Genomic DNA, 13262 nt, shown 5'->3' with positions numbered 1-13262 from the left:
AATATAGTATTTGCCATATTTTTCATTAACTTGCTGAACTGATGACCAGTGTCATTGTGTTTCCATAGGGAGTCGACATTTCAAATTAATTTCTCATTTTGTGCGATAAAATGCTCAAGGAAATCTTGTAAACGTTGCAGCACTCAGCACCTTAGGACAGCAAAATATGGAATTCACTGTGATCCAATTCTCCTCTCCATGGTGTACCTTAAAAACACACCTAATCTCGCGAAACTGAATTTGTGAGAATTGTGACTGGTTAAAACTGACTGACCATACCTGGACACAGGCATATACCTCAAAGGTGAAGTTGCTCAAGCTATAGCAGTAGCCCACTTATGTAGATCCCTTAGTTTATTTTTTGTGAATTAAGTCATGGACTGGTATAATCACGGTGACAAATTGAGAACTTGCCATATTATAATATCTGCTTTAAAGTGATAAAAATGGAAGTTTTTTTGTCTTAAACCTGTACGTTATCAAAAAATCCCCAACAGAACCCCTTTTATGTTTTCTGTTAATCCCATTTCACACATCAGAGGCCCCCACATGAGCCCCTTCTCTTGGCAGGGAAAAATACTGTCTAGGAGATTCTAAAATTTTAAAAAAGTTTTCTAGGTGTGTGGATAGCTTTTCTCTCCGTCAAAACTCTATGCTAGGGAGCATGAAGCAGGAAATGTATTGGTGTAATTTCCAGAACTGCCATTGATATCACCACTGCCAGATGCTTTGGTGGGTAGAAAATGTATCTGTTTACTGATATATTGTTGTGAAGTGGAAACAATGGTAGTGACAATAGAAAGGGCAGGTGCATTTTAGATGCAGGAAAGCTCACATACAAAGACAAAGCTGATATGTTCCATCATTTAACCTTCATGCAACACAACCTGATTTTGGCTCTCCTCTTCCTCATGTATAAAGAGTGTAAATGAGGTCAAAGTTGGTGATCTGAGCTGAGGCTCACCTTGGTGTTTACACTCTTCATACTTTTAGACAAGCGGGTACATAGAATGATGTATTGAGGACAGAATAAATGTTTGATCCTTCACTTGAAGGAAGAATCCCCTAAATCTCACAAACTTTAATTAAAATTAAGAAACTTGGGAAAATGGAAACATTTCTCAGTTTAGATTTTATTTTACTAGGTCATGAGGTTTCGCTTCACTCCCTCAAAAGTATCAGCTGGACAGGATTTTGGTTATATTTTTACATGCTCACCCACTCTGTTCAGGATCTGAAAAGGCTAGCACAAACTGCTGAAAAACTCAATATAGCACTATTACAAGACAGTTAGATGTGAAAAAACTCGAAACGACCTTGAAAAAAATTCAATATTTGTGATAGGTAGCTAACATTTTGACATCTATGAACCCGTGTTCTCTTATTTACTGAGATGTGGGGATACCATTAACAATTGCTCGTGTTTTGGGTTCTTACAGAGGGTTATGATGCTCAGCCCTAATATCACAGTATATAAATATGATGCTGCAGAGGAGCTGTGGTGTGAATTTACTGCGAGGGTGAGTTTTTTTGCTGTTCTTTAAAACTAAAAGATTTGTACATTAATCTTTCCATGGGTTAGGCAAACAAAAAGTAACTATGCGGTATGAAATCTGTTTCTCTTTTGTTTTGTTTTTACACTTCTTCACATATTAAGTAATATTATTTTTTACATATATATATATTTATATTTATATATATAAATTATTTCAGCCCTTAACATTTTAATAAATCAATTACAGTAAAAGAAGATATGTTCATACTCTTAACCTGTTTGCCAGTTTCACTGTTCCACAAAGTGACTTGATATTATTGATATCTCCTTGGATTGTTGAGCATTGTAAATAGCTTCCCTCCATGCTTGTTTTTTCCTTAGTTTGAATTGGCGAACTCCAAACTGGACATGACATCACTGATTGAGCATGATGCAGCAAGGGTGATTCTGCACCAGGTGCCTGGAATAGCCAGGTGTCTACTTGGTGATAATAAAGGCAACCTTCAGTTCAAAACAGAAGGAGTCAATATTACTGTAAGTACATAAGTTGTGGTTACTGCCTGTTTTGGGATTTAACTTACTTCGGGACCGAATAGTTTCAAAAGCTTTAGTAGTTTTGGAGATAGATTTAGAAGTGGCATGGTCGCCCAAAATTTGGATTTTTAAACAAATTAAAGAGCGACGTTTCAACGACGTTTTAATTTTCAATCATTGACTAAATCACTCACGTTGAAATAAAAAATATTCACTGAGTATGTAGCTTGTATGTGCCCAGAGAAGTCCTGCTGTCATTTGAATTCAACACAAAGAGGATGGGCCATTTTGCCGGAAGCATATGCGTAGCATTCGTAAAGTTCTTTATGATACCGACTTTCGATCAGTCAACAAACTTGGATAATTTCAAATATTGATACATATAGATACATGCAGAGTAAACCAGCTTAAACAGCATAGAGAAATAGACCAGCATAGACCCCCTGCCCACAACAACAATAACATTTGCACCCATCCCCTGCCCACAACAACAATAACATTTGCACCCACCCTCTGCCCACAACAACAATAACACTTGCACCCACCCTCTGCCCACAATAACGATAACATTTGCACCCACCCCCTGCCCACAACAACAATAACACTTGCTCCCACCTATCAAGCAGTGGTTTTGCGACATCTTCGTGTTTTGTGAGACCCTTTTCTTTCTTCAATGTACTCCACCGTTCAAATTACAATTACAACTGTAGACTTGCTTGTCAACCTGTCGAGGTCTTTTTTACGCCTCTTTTTGTGCCATTATTTTTTTTTTAGAAAAATACCATTTATGTCATTTTGTGATAACGCAAATATACCTAATATTTGGGCGCCCATGTCACTTGAAGTATTTTTTAATTTTATTCACCATAAAACATCTATAAAGGAAATAAATAAGATGTGACATCCATTCATGTGTGTCTGTCAATTACAGTTTGTAAATATCATTAAGAAAATGTATAAATTTTCATGATACCTGAATAAAATTAATATACATGTAGGAAATACTTTCAGATCCTCATTATTGTAATATGTGTTGGTGATGAATCAGAGGAAGACGTCCTCTTTCTGTAACCAGTGTATTAATGACAAACTCACTTCTGGTTTTGAATCTCAGCTGTGAACCAGAGTCTGTTCACATCTGTGGTAATTGACCTAAAATGTTGCCCCATAAATTGCATATTTTGGAGGAAAATAATTTTCATAAAATGTTACTTTTGGTGCTGTAAAAAAACAATTTTGTCCAGTAGGATATTGCTAATATCCAGAAAGATATTGCCAATATCCAGCATTCAAAACAAAGCTCAAAACACATTTCTAAGATCACAAAAAAAGCAGGCACAATATGCAACTTGGTCAGTGAAATTTTTGGTTATTTACAGAAATATGTATTTATACTACTTGTGTATGTGAATAATTTATAGACAAAGCTGTAAGTAGGTGAAACCCGCTGAAATATCTGTGAAATGTGTTATACATCCTGGAAGTGAGAGATTTTTGTTAATGCAGTTTGTTTTTAACTTGTTTAAGGTTTTCCACTGATGTTATAAGTGTGTTATTGCTGCATATGTTTGTAGGCCTTGTATGGGTATGGGGATGTGTTAGACCTCAAGCAGCTGTACAGTAATGATATTCACGCTATTGCCAATGTGTTTGGGATTGAGGCAGCGTCAAGAGTTCTTATCAAGGTCAGTTTTTTTTTAGTCCTCCATGGCACTGATATATTTTCTTGTCTAAGTGAAAAACCTATCACCTTTATATGCATACACTTTGGTTAGTTTAGCAAATTTTGAAGTCAGTAACATCTTCTGCAGTGTGCCTGGCAGAAAGGCTTTCACATGTCACAACAGAGATTTCTGATTTTGTTGTATATTTTTAGCCTTCTAAACAATGATTTTATATGGTTTGGAGCCTTTTAGACTGAATTAATTTTGTTATTCAATATTTGCAAAATTTCAGATAGTCTATGTTTCTGATTAACAGGAGATAACAAGTGTGTTTGGAGCATATGGAATTAAAGTGGACTATCGACATCTATCACTGATTGCTGATTATATGACTTTTGAAGGGGTGTATAAGCCATTTAATAGAACTGCCATCGAATCTAGTGCATCCCCTCTTCAGAAAATGACTTTTGAAACAACCATGACTTTTTTGAGATCTGCAGCCTTGCATGGGACAAAGGATACTCTCTTATCTCCTTCTGCCAGATTGGTCACAGGACGAGTTGTTGGTGTTGGTACAGGTGCTTTTGAGGTCAGACAGCCGTTGCTCTAATTTAGGACACAGTCCTGCAAATAATGTCCATATTTGGTTATACATCCCATGAGTTCTTGGATTGGTGGATATTCCTCTGTTCACTAAGAGATAAAAACAGATGGATATATCATCAGAAGTAAATAAAGTTGTCACAAAAGTAATCTACACAATGTCTGTTGTGAATCCATTAGATCCAGTGATTAACTTCACACCGTAAAGTCTCCATGTCACTCCGAGAAAGGACTTAAAATGCATGGTTGGCAAAGTTCAATATTTCGACCTCTGTTTGGTCGTCTTCAGGATTATTAACTTTGGTCTTCATCAGTAATAAATCCTGACCATGACCAAATAAAGGTCATGATGTTTGCAAACGAAGCATTTTAAGTCCTTTTTTCCTGTGTACCGGCATATTTACTATGAATCTGATATAAGTGTCACCCATTTTACAGCATGTTTACATATGTCAGACAAAGAAATTAATATTCTTATATTTTACTGTAGAAGATGAGCAAATTAATTCTGACATTTTATACCCTTTTCTATTATTTTTCACCCAGTCATCGAATTAAGTATATATATATACTTCCAAACTTTTGTGTACACCACGGATGAGTTTTGGAATACGTAATGCAAAGTGTTCATTCTACTAAACAACATATTTGTCACCATGTTATGTAGACTGCCCCAAACCTCAGCTGATTAGGGAAACTCAAGTAATGTGACAGTGCTTTTGCATTTATGGTATTGCTGTCGAGCCTCTAAATCAACCTTCACATGATCAAAGTGAACATGTGTCCGGCACTATCCAGGACTCTTGTCCCATTGGATTCCTCACTTCCTTTTGTTTTCCTGATGCCTTTCGCCAGTTTTTTTTTCGGCTTTTGCAGCTTTCATAGCTTTCACAGAACAAGTGGTGAATTACGTTTAACTACTTCTGTATAAAATTATCTGACCGTGTTTTTTTTTTTTTTTTTTTGAGTGAGTAAAGGCGGTGTTTACGAATGCCACTCGTTCTTCTTGCCATGGTAAATAGGGCCTACGGGAATGTTGTATTCTAGATTGAACGCAATTTTGTATTATTTGTATATTGACTGACAGCCATGCATGGGCACGCCAACTTATTGACAAGAACTTCTATAATGCCGCCCTGTGGCTTTTTGATTATGCATGGAAATATCTGTGTTATTGAAGGGTTTCCATTTCTTTACTTCATATCTTCTACACATTGTACTTTTGCTAAATTACTGTTGAACTGACGAGGTCATTTGTCGAAGTTGTGAACATTGAATTGTAACACCCACTAGGCTTGCAATCCTTTATATACTTCAGTTTCAAATACATCAAAGGTACATTAAAAAAAATCTCTGCATCATCTTCGAAACAGGTCAGTTTATAGACATAATAGAAAATCGACAAATTAATCGAGATAAAGAATGAGAAGTACTGGCGTTCATATAGCAGGCCTGTGTGCTAACATTTCAGTCATGCGGGAAGTCACATTTGAAAATGATGACTTGTCAGCGGGAGGTGAATGAAGACACACTGAATGGCTTCACTAGCAGTTAATAATCAGAAGACCAATTTGGGAATGCAAAAAAAAAAACGAAAGAAAACACTCTTTATACCAGTATGTTTATAATTTTATCGCGTGTACACTGTTGGCATTGCACTGGGTAGGTCATTGAATATTCAGCATTTATGCAAATTACATGGTATTTATGTGGAATGCAGAATGGTTTTGGTATCTATAAGATTGGTGAATCTAATTATGTTAAGCGCAGACAATTCTAATAACCCTTCTAAATCCGGCATCCCAAATATAATGTTCATACATAGTGTCAGCTATATCGCGTATTTAAGTGTCACAAGATTTCTGAAGTCCAGGTTTCTCTATTTGCGGCGTAAACACTACACGTAGTATGTGCAACCTGGGATAAAGATACCCAGATGGGCACAGGCCTTAATCCTGATTAGGCTTCGTGCAAGCATGGTGGAATTGTTCTAAGCCTCCGCTAACAGGTGCTGTGTAAATCATAAGTCAGTTGTTCGGTTATCTTATAAGCCAGACATTTATTAACTTGTGATGAATCATTGACGTGCCTCGGCTCTATCCAAATTTAAAAGCGACTGACAGATAATTTGAACTTTTCTTTGTAGGCTTATAACTGTGTAATCGTTGAGTGATATCTACAGTTCGTGCTGCTTAAAGTTTTGACACTGATTAAACTGTGTGGTCGGAATTCGTGGCCAAATTATCTGGATTAAATTCAGACACTGTAATAATTTAGTGTGGTGAAAAAAGAGGTTGTATAGTTGACATTTTGAAATATTGTCTGGTTTGTATGGGGTTTGGTTAGGAAATAGCTAAAACGAAAACGAAAAGGAATGTTTCGTTTTGGTGGAAAGTAAATATATGAAGAGATGATCAAAGAGTGAACCAAAATAATGTGCTATATATATATATATATATATATATATATATATATAAGAAATTTGTTTGATGTATGAGAGCTGTTAACATATTATTATGCACTTTTGCGAATATTTAGTAACTGAACTATACTTTAGAAAACATATGCACAGTTAGTTTCAAATCACCAAAACAGGATTGTTGGTTGACTATATAAACATAGACAATATAATTGTTAAACATACAATAAAGGTAAAACAAGAGCAACATTCGATTGAAGTCAAACGGCTAGTTCGCGAATTGTATCTTAAGATCTATATTCATATCACATTGATGGAACTGATATCAGTAAACATGCATAGCATTACTCAAAGCAGACTATGTGACAACCGCAACAATATGGCTTTCTACATGGGGCGATTCTATAGAAGCCATAACGCCGTGCTATGCAAATGAAAAAGAAAGATTCTTTGACCCACAACACAAGCTGTCTCAGATTCCACGAAAGTTGATTGCTATCTACCCGAGCACAAAACGCCACAGGTGCCATGCAGAAGACTCCCCCCATGTTTAAAAGAATAACGACACTGACAATAGTTTGAATTTGTAATGATTGTTTTGGGGTTTTTTCTTTTCATGTGAATATTTCGTCGTACATATATACTGAAATATCACGAATGGCCATTGTGAGATTAGTGAACATGTTTGAAAATTAATCTTGAAGTGTAGACGTGTAAACTTTTTCGTGTCAGTTTGGCAGACGTGTGATTAAACCGTTCATTGCTTGAGAAAGACAGGCAATTTCTTCTTTTAAAAATTATTTTCATTAATTTAATCATTTCCTGGACATACAATAATAAACAAACGGACATATGCCAATTGCGTTTCAGCATAGAAATTATACCACAAGACGTCTTATAGAGTGTATGAACCCTGTGTGTAGTGTATGATTAAGACAAAATGTGCTAGAGATTTGGCTCCCTACATGGGGTGGTCTTCCACGAGGAGAGTCGGCTGGCTTCATGCCTTTTGTCCACTGTGTTATTGTTGGCCACTTTACTTGACGGCTTGTCTTTTGTTTTGCCAATGAGCATGTTTTCGGAGAGATGTTTGCTGCTCAATCATTTCTTACTCAGTGCAAAAGCCATTCTCAAGCGGAATCCACTCTTAGCCACGTAGGGGTCAAGGCGCAAGACTCCCTTCAGGGAGCCCAACCTGCCCTTTAAAACCGAGCGACGATCTGTAGTTTGTCAGAACAGTGTTCATACCGCAAAGTCAAAGATTATCTTGTAGCGTAACAAATTTCAGTATACAGTTCGTTCACTCCTGTTTAATATTTCGCTCAATAGCCTTATAATGGAAGAGGCATCTACTTCCTGGACATCGGCCAGTAGCTATTACCAGTACAGTCAGGCGAATCATCAACCACGTGGTTTGACAGATTCTTACGCCTGCTACTACAGTAGCCACCCATACTACGCCCAAAGTCAGCTGAGCCACTGTGATGAAGAATTAGCATACTCTACTACAGAAGGTGCCGTTCCTTCTGTTGCGGATTGCAGCACTGGAAGCTTTTCGACAGACAGTGAGACCTGCGGTTCTGACACGATGTACATTGGCGAGGATCTTGAAAACCTTTCCCCGGACTCTATACCTGACGAGGGGATCAACGACAGCGCCAACGCTAACACCACTGTTAACGCCGGAGGGAGGAAACGCAAACGTCCTATTCCCAAGGACAAGCCGCCTTATAGTTACATCGCCTTGATCAGCATGGCTATTGCTAACGCAAAAGATCGGCGTCTAACCCTGCAAGAGATCTACAATTTCATGACCGACAGGTTCCCGTTCTACGCCAACCATGCTAATCCCAAAGGCTGGAAAGGGTCTATCCGCCACAATCTGGCCCTTAACGACTGTTTCATGAAGCTGCCCAAGAAACCCGGGATGATCGGACATCAGTGGACGATAGACCCTGAGTACGAGGACATGTTCGACCACGGCAGCTTTCTTCGACGACGGTACCGTTTCAAGGATGGAATCCGCAAAAAGGGAAGGCGTGCCAACATCCCAGGGCCCGAGGCTGCACCCAACACTGTCATCACCCCAGCCACATCTGAGTTCGCCCAAGTGCGGCCAGTTCCATTCCTTGCAACGATGTTCCCACCCACATTGCTGCAGACGTCCGCGGCTTCCCAGTACACGAAACAGACACCTGCCGCCAACGTGTCGCCTCAGGTTCCTTACCAGTACGACCCAGCAAAGTTCCACCAGCGTCTTTCCCCTCCTTGCACAACGGTGTCCCCCAACAACAACAAGCCACAAAGCAGCCCCGGCGAGTACCCACAGGTGTCTCCGATCCCCACCGACTCACCACAGCACTCTGGCAGCGAGGTGGTCAGCCCTCTTTCCACCATGGACACTTCTCGGCCATCTTTCAGTAGCGGGGATGGAAGCGACTCCGACGTTGTCTCCCCTTCGCAGAGGTACCCTGTGCGGTGTAGCATGGCCAGCAGTAGTTATGGCGATCTGATGAATATTGCAGCCCAAAACTTGGCTTCCAGCTCAGCGTCACTCATCGAGTATACCACCAGCACATCGAACTTCAAGAACTATTTGCGGCCGCCACAGTACCCTTACAACTCCCAATACAGCGCCCAGTATCCTGCCCAGTACAACGACAACCTTCGGTACTACGGGGGTGACCTATGGTAGAGCACTACACACCCAAGACCGTTGAGCTTAATTTATTAACTTTGTCGGTTGTTATATGTTTCGCAGTAATTGCTTTGACATTGTACTAATGGTGCTATATGTGTATGATAGAGTCACACTTTGTAGGTAGAGGTCTTTATTATATTCTTACGCATATATACACTCATATATACATGTATACCTATTGTTGTAAATACGTTTGAAGTGTCATCAAAATAAATTTTGATACATACGCAATCACTAACTTAAGTTTTTTATTATTATTATTTATGGTTTCTTGCCCTTTGGAAGGAACAAACATGTAATTTTAGTTGGCCCATTTCATATTCTATCATAGAACTGTGTAATGCGGAAATGTAAAGTTATGCATGTAACTGTATCATTTCACACAGCATGCATATGGCGCATTTATACGCCAGTATATTCAAAGATTGACCGGCCCGGATAGCACAGTTGGTAGAGCGCCCGCTTCGGGACCGGTAGATCCAGGATCAATCATTGATCGAGTCACACCTAAGACTTTAAAAGAGGAAGTTGTAACTTCCTCGCTTGGCGTTCAGCATGAAGGGGATAGTGCAACGACTGGTTGACCCGTATGGCCCGGGCGGGGCAGCTTACTTGTCTTCGGTAAGTCGTCTCAGTATAGCAGCACTAAATAAAAGAGCGGTGGAAATCCGTCCTGCTACAAGGAGGCACATTACACGTACATGCACCCTAAAGATTCCTTCGTCGTCATATGACTGAAAAATTGTTAAGTACGACGTCAAACCCCAAGCACTCACTCAAAGATTGATTTTAAATTTTACTGGGGAGCAGGAATTTGTAGATATCCCACCCTCACTACCTGGTAGCAAGGTTCCTTTGGCTGTTTGCACATTGTAGACCACTTGCCTCCATCAGTATGCTTGGTGTGAACATCTATAGGTCGAAAGTTCGCAAGTTTGTCAAAGGTTGCTGGTTTACCACGTGCACTGAAGTTTCCTTCACCTATAATACTAAGCGCCATTGTATAAGTGAAAAATTCTAGTGTATGGCGTTGAACACCAATCAAATGGAACATATACATTTAAATTTTATATGTTTTGTCTCAAAAGATGAGCATCAACCCCAGGTGTCTTACATACTGGTACTAGGTACTAAATGTATTGTAATCTGTCAGTTTCATGATTCTCCTTTGATTAAGTTTCAAGATACTTATATGAACAGATTACAAAGAAACTTGGCCCCCAACTACTAGGTGTCCGTGCTCTTTTCAATAAGTGACAATAACAAGCCAGTTTCAGAGAATTTCTTTTCCATCATAAATATGCAAAATCATTGTGTGTATCAAACTGATTTTCGGACTTGATCCTAGTGCGGGGTGGGGGTGGGAGGTGGTGGTGGAAGAGGGGGGGGGGGGTGCGCAAAATGAAACTGCACACACAGTTTTGCCAAAATCTGACTTCTGTATATTGCGGTTATTACATGTAAAGCACTAGTCAAACAGAATTAACAAAATAGCTAAATTCGCCAAACTTATGTTCAAGACTTATGTACGGATCGGGTTGGTTTTGGAACTTAATCTGAGGTCTAACATACTGTCTTAATGTAATCTGCGTCTAATCTGAGCTTCATGATTCCCCGCTAATAAGTTTTCAAGACGTAATCAAATCTGACCCACTTTCTTTCTTTAGTGCTTGAGTTATAAAAAAGTTTGCACCAAAACCTCACCCTTCCGCTGAAAATTGGTGCAATTAGGCCTTAAACCCAATGGCCTAAATTTAACTGTGATATTGGAGCATTTGTTGTGCAGTGTTTAGCGAGGTGATTTCCACTTATAGTTCCGTTTTCCACTGTTTACAACCCCGATTCGGTATATTCGATCACGCGACAAGGAACGGTTGTGCGCCCCGACCCATTAAATTTCGGACATATCACATGGAAATAGACTTCGGGACCAGTGTTTCGTCAACGTCGGAAAATTTGCACCAAAACCGCACCCTTCCATTGATACGGTAAGTAATTCTGACCGGGAAAACGAAATGAAACAGAATTTCTGTACCGGTAGACATTTTTCCTTGTTGTCGAGCAATATTTTGAAGGGAGGCCGAAAACACAACCTAACGTGAAACCTAACGGAAATTATAGTTTGACATTTTTCATTAATCCTACGCTTTAACCTTAGGAGTCCATCAACATCGCCTATTATATTTTATCTAGAAGAGTATCTAAGGTCGATAAAGCCACCGAACATAAACCTGGCTTTTAGCACCCTAAGGGAAAGTGCATGGTTTTCTCTAACCCTGACCCAACCTGTAGACTGGCTTAGTCCTGATTGTCAGCCTGATCCAACCAGTAAACCTAATGCAGCCTGTAAACCTGGGTCCAGCCTGGAAACCCAGTGCAGAATGTAAACCCAGTGCAGCCTGTAAACCTAGGTTCAATATGGAAACCCACTGAAACCTGTAAACCTGGGTCCAGTCTGTAAACCCAGTGCAGTCTGGAAACTTAGTGCAGTATGTAACCTTGGGTCCAGTCTGTACACCCAGTCAAGCTGTTCACTGGGGTCCAGCATGTAAACCGGGGTCTAGACTGTAAACCCAGTGCAGCCTGTAGACCTGGGTCCAGTCTGTAAATCCAGTGCAGTCTAAATCCCTTGCTCTGTTGATCATGGTAAACAAGACATAAAAGTCAAGCAGTAACAATGGTTAAAACAGATGATTTATTGTATAACAAATACAGAAAAAAAAAATCCATTTTCCCCCAAAACATTCATTTTTCTCTTCTTACTTATTTGGCAATTAATTTTTTTATGGATAACACCTGTTGTGCCACATGCAGTATTGATAATTATCATGGAGATGTGCCACTTGTCTATAAAGCAGTATCCATGTAACCAAATCTTCCTCATGAAACAAGCTGCAATTCTTGACCAGTGGCCAATGTGGTTAAAGCCTGAACTACTTGCACAACTGCCTCCCTTGAACAATGAAGAGTAGGCCTACTTTAAATTTACGTTATATGCTCTATTTAATGTTAAAAAACCAAAAATGAATTCTCATTCACATGTGTAGGGAAGGACTCTTGCAATACCATGTGTACAAAATGCAAATTCCTTAAAAGATACACGAAAAGAAACACTAAAACAAAGTTAATGGCTTTAAGGGAAATGAGGAAAGTTATGCCGAAACAAGAAATTTCATTTTTGAGGCTTGTTTTCTCTTAGTTACTTAATTACCCCATTAACTTATGAATATTTTCCAACAATGCTCAGAAATTTTCATCATGAACACACCAGCTCAGCACCCCAAATGTGGGCTCTTCTCCCCTACAGAGTACTTTGGACAATTACTGCCATGATTCAGGCTACTTAATTTCCCAACTGAACAATAAGGCCATAGAAAAACTAGTTTAAGGCAATTTTACACTTAGAGGAGAAAGATGAGAAGCTTTTTTGTATCCTCACATGTTAAGACACATCCTATACTGTATATCGATAAAAACTCTGTCAAGAAATAAAAAACAAAAAGCATTTCCTGTATCCTTTAAACTGTTACAGCACCATGTGCATACAACGCAAAATCCTTCAGCTAATAGTTACGCCAGATTCTAATTCTCCCCCAACCTTTTCATGTCGGTTCACCACAAATGTTTAGTTAACTCAGGCTAACTTAAACTTCACAGCTTTTTAAGGGCAAGGAGTTCAGTGAGAAAAAAATAGGAAACAGTTATAACCACATGCATTTACACATGTAGCTGAGGCATGCACCATAACTGTCATAAACTGACTAGCTGTTAACAGACTTTCCTAAATAGATCACTGATGACATTAATTTTAAAATGAGTGTAAGATACAGCAAATGCACCAAGGAG

The 13262-nt window shown here is 39.1% G+C and overlaps 2 protein-coding genes across 2 annotated transcripts in view; both read left to right on the top strand.

The window, feature by feature from the left end:
- LOC135470071 (DNA-directed RNA polymerase I subunit RPA1-like) overlaps positions 1 to 4433 on the top strand; it is a 29979-nt gene extending 25546 nt beyond the window's left edge. Inside the window, exons 31-34 of the mRNA XM_064748804.1 lie at positions 1440 to 1520; positions 1877 to 2029; positions 3604 to 3714; positions 4010 to 4433. Coding sequence (XP_064604874.1) covers positions 1440 to 1520; positions 1877 to 2029; positions 3604 to 3714; positions 4010 to 4303 — 639 coding nt within the window. The 3' untranslated portion in view covers positions 4304 to 4433. The remainder of the gene's footprint in view (positions 1 to 1439; positions 1521 to 1876; positions 2030 to 3603; positions 3715 to 4009) is intronic.
- Positions 4434 to 8051: 3618 nt separating this feature from the next.
- On the top strand, positions 8052 to 9467 carry LOC135470892 (forkhead box protein E1-like). Its single transcript, XM_064749942.1, has one exon. It carries the CDS (start codon positions 8052 to 8054, stop codon positions 9408 to 9410), a length of 1359 nt encoding a protein of 452 aa, XP_064606012.1. The 3' UTR covers positions 9411 to 9467.
- The last annotated feature ends 3795 nt before the right edge of the window (positions 9468 to 13262 follow it).

The sequence above is a fragment of the Liolophura sinensis genome, chromosome 7 (genome assembly GCF_032854445.1).
Source record: "Liolophura sinensis isolate JHLJ2023 chromosome 7, CUHK_Ljap_v2, whole genome shotgun sequence".
Lineage (NCBI taxonomy): Eukaryota > Metazoa > Mollusca > Polyplacophora > Chitonida > Chitonidae > Liolophura > Liolophura sinensis.
The sequence above is the reverse complement of the archived record's forward strand: the minus strand, read 5'-3'. Positions and strand labels throughout refer to the sequence as shown.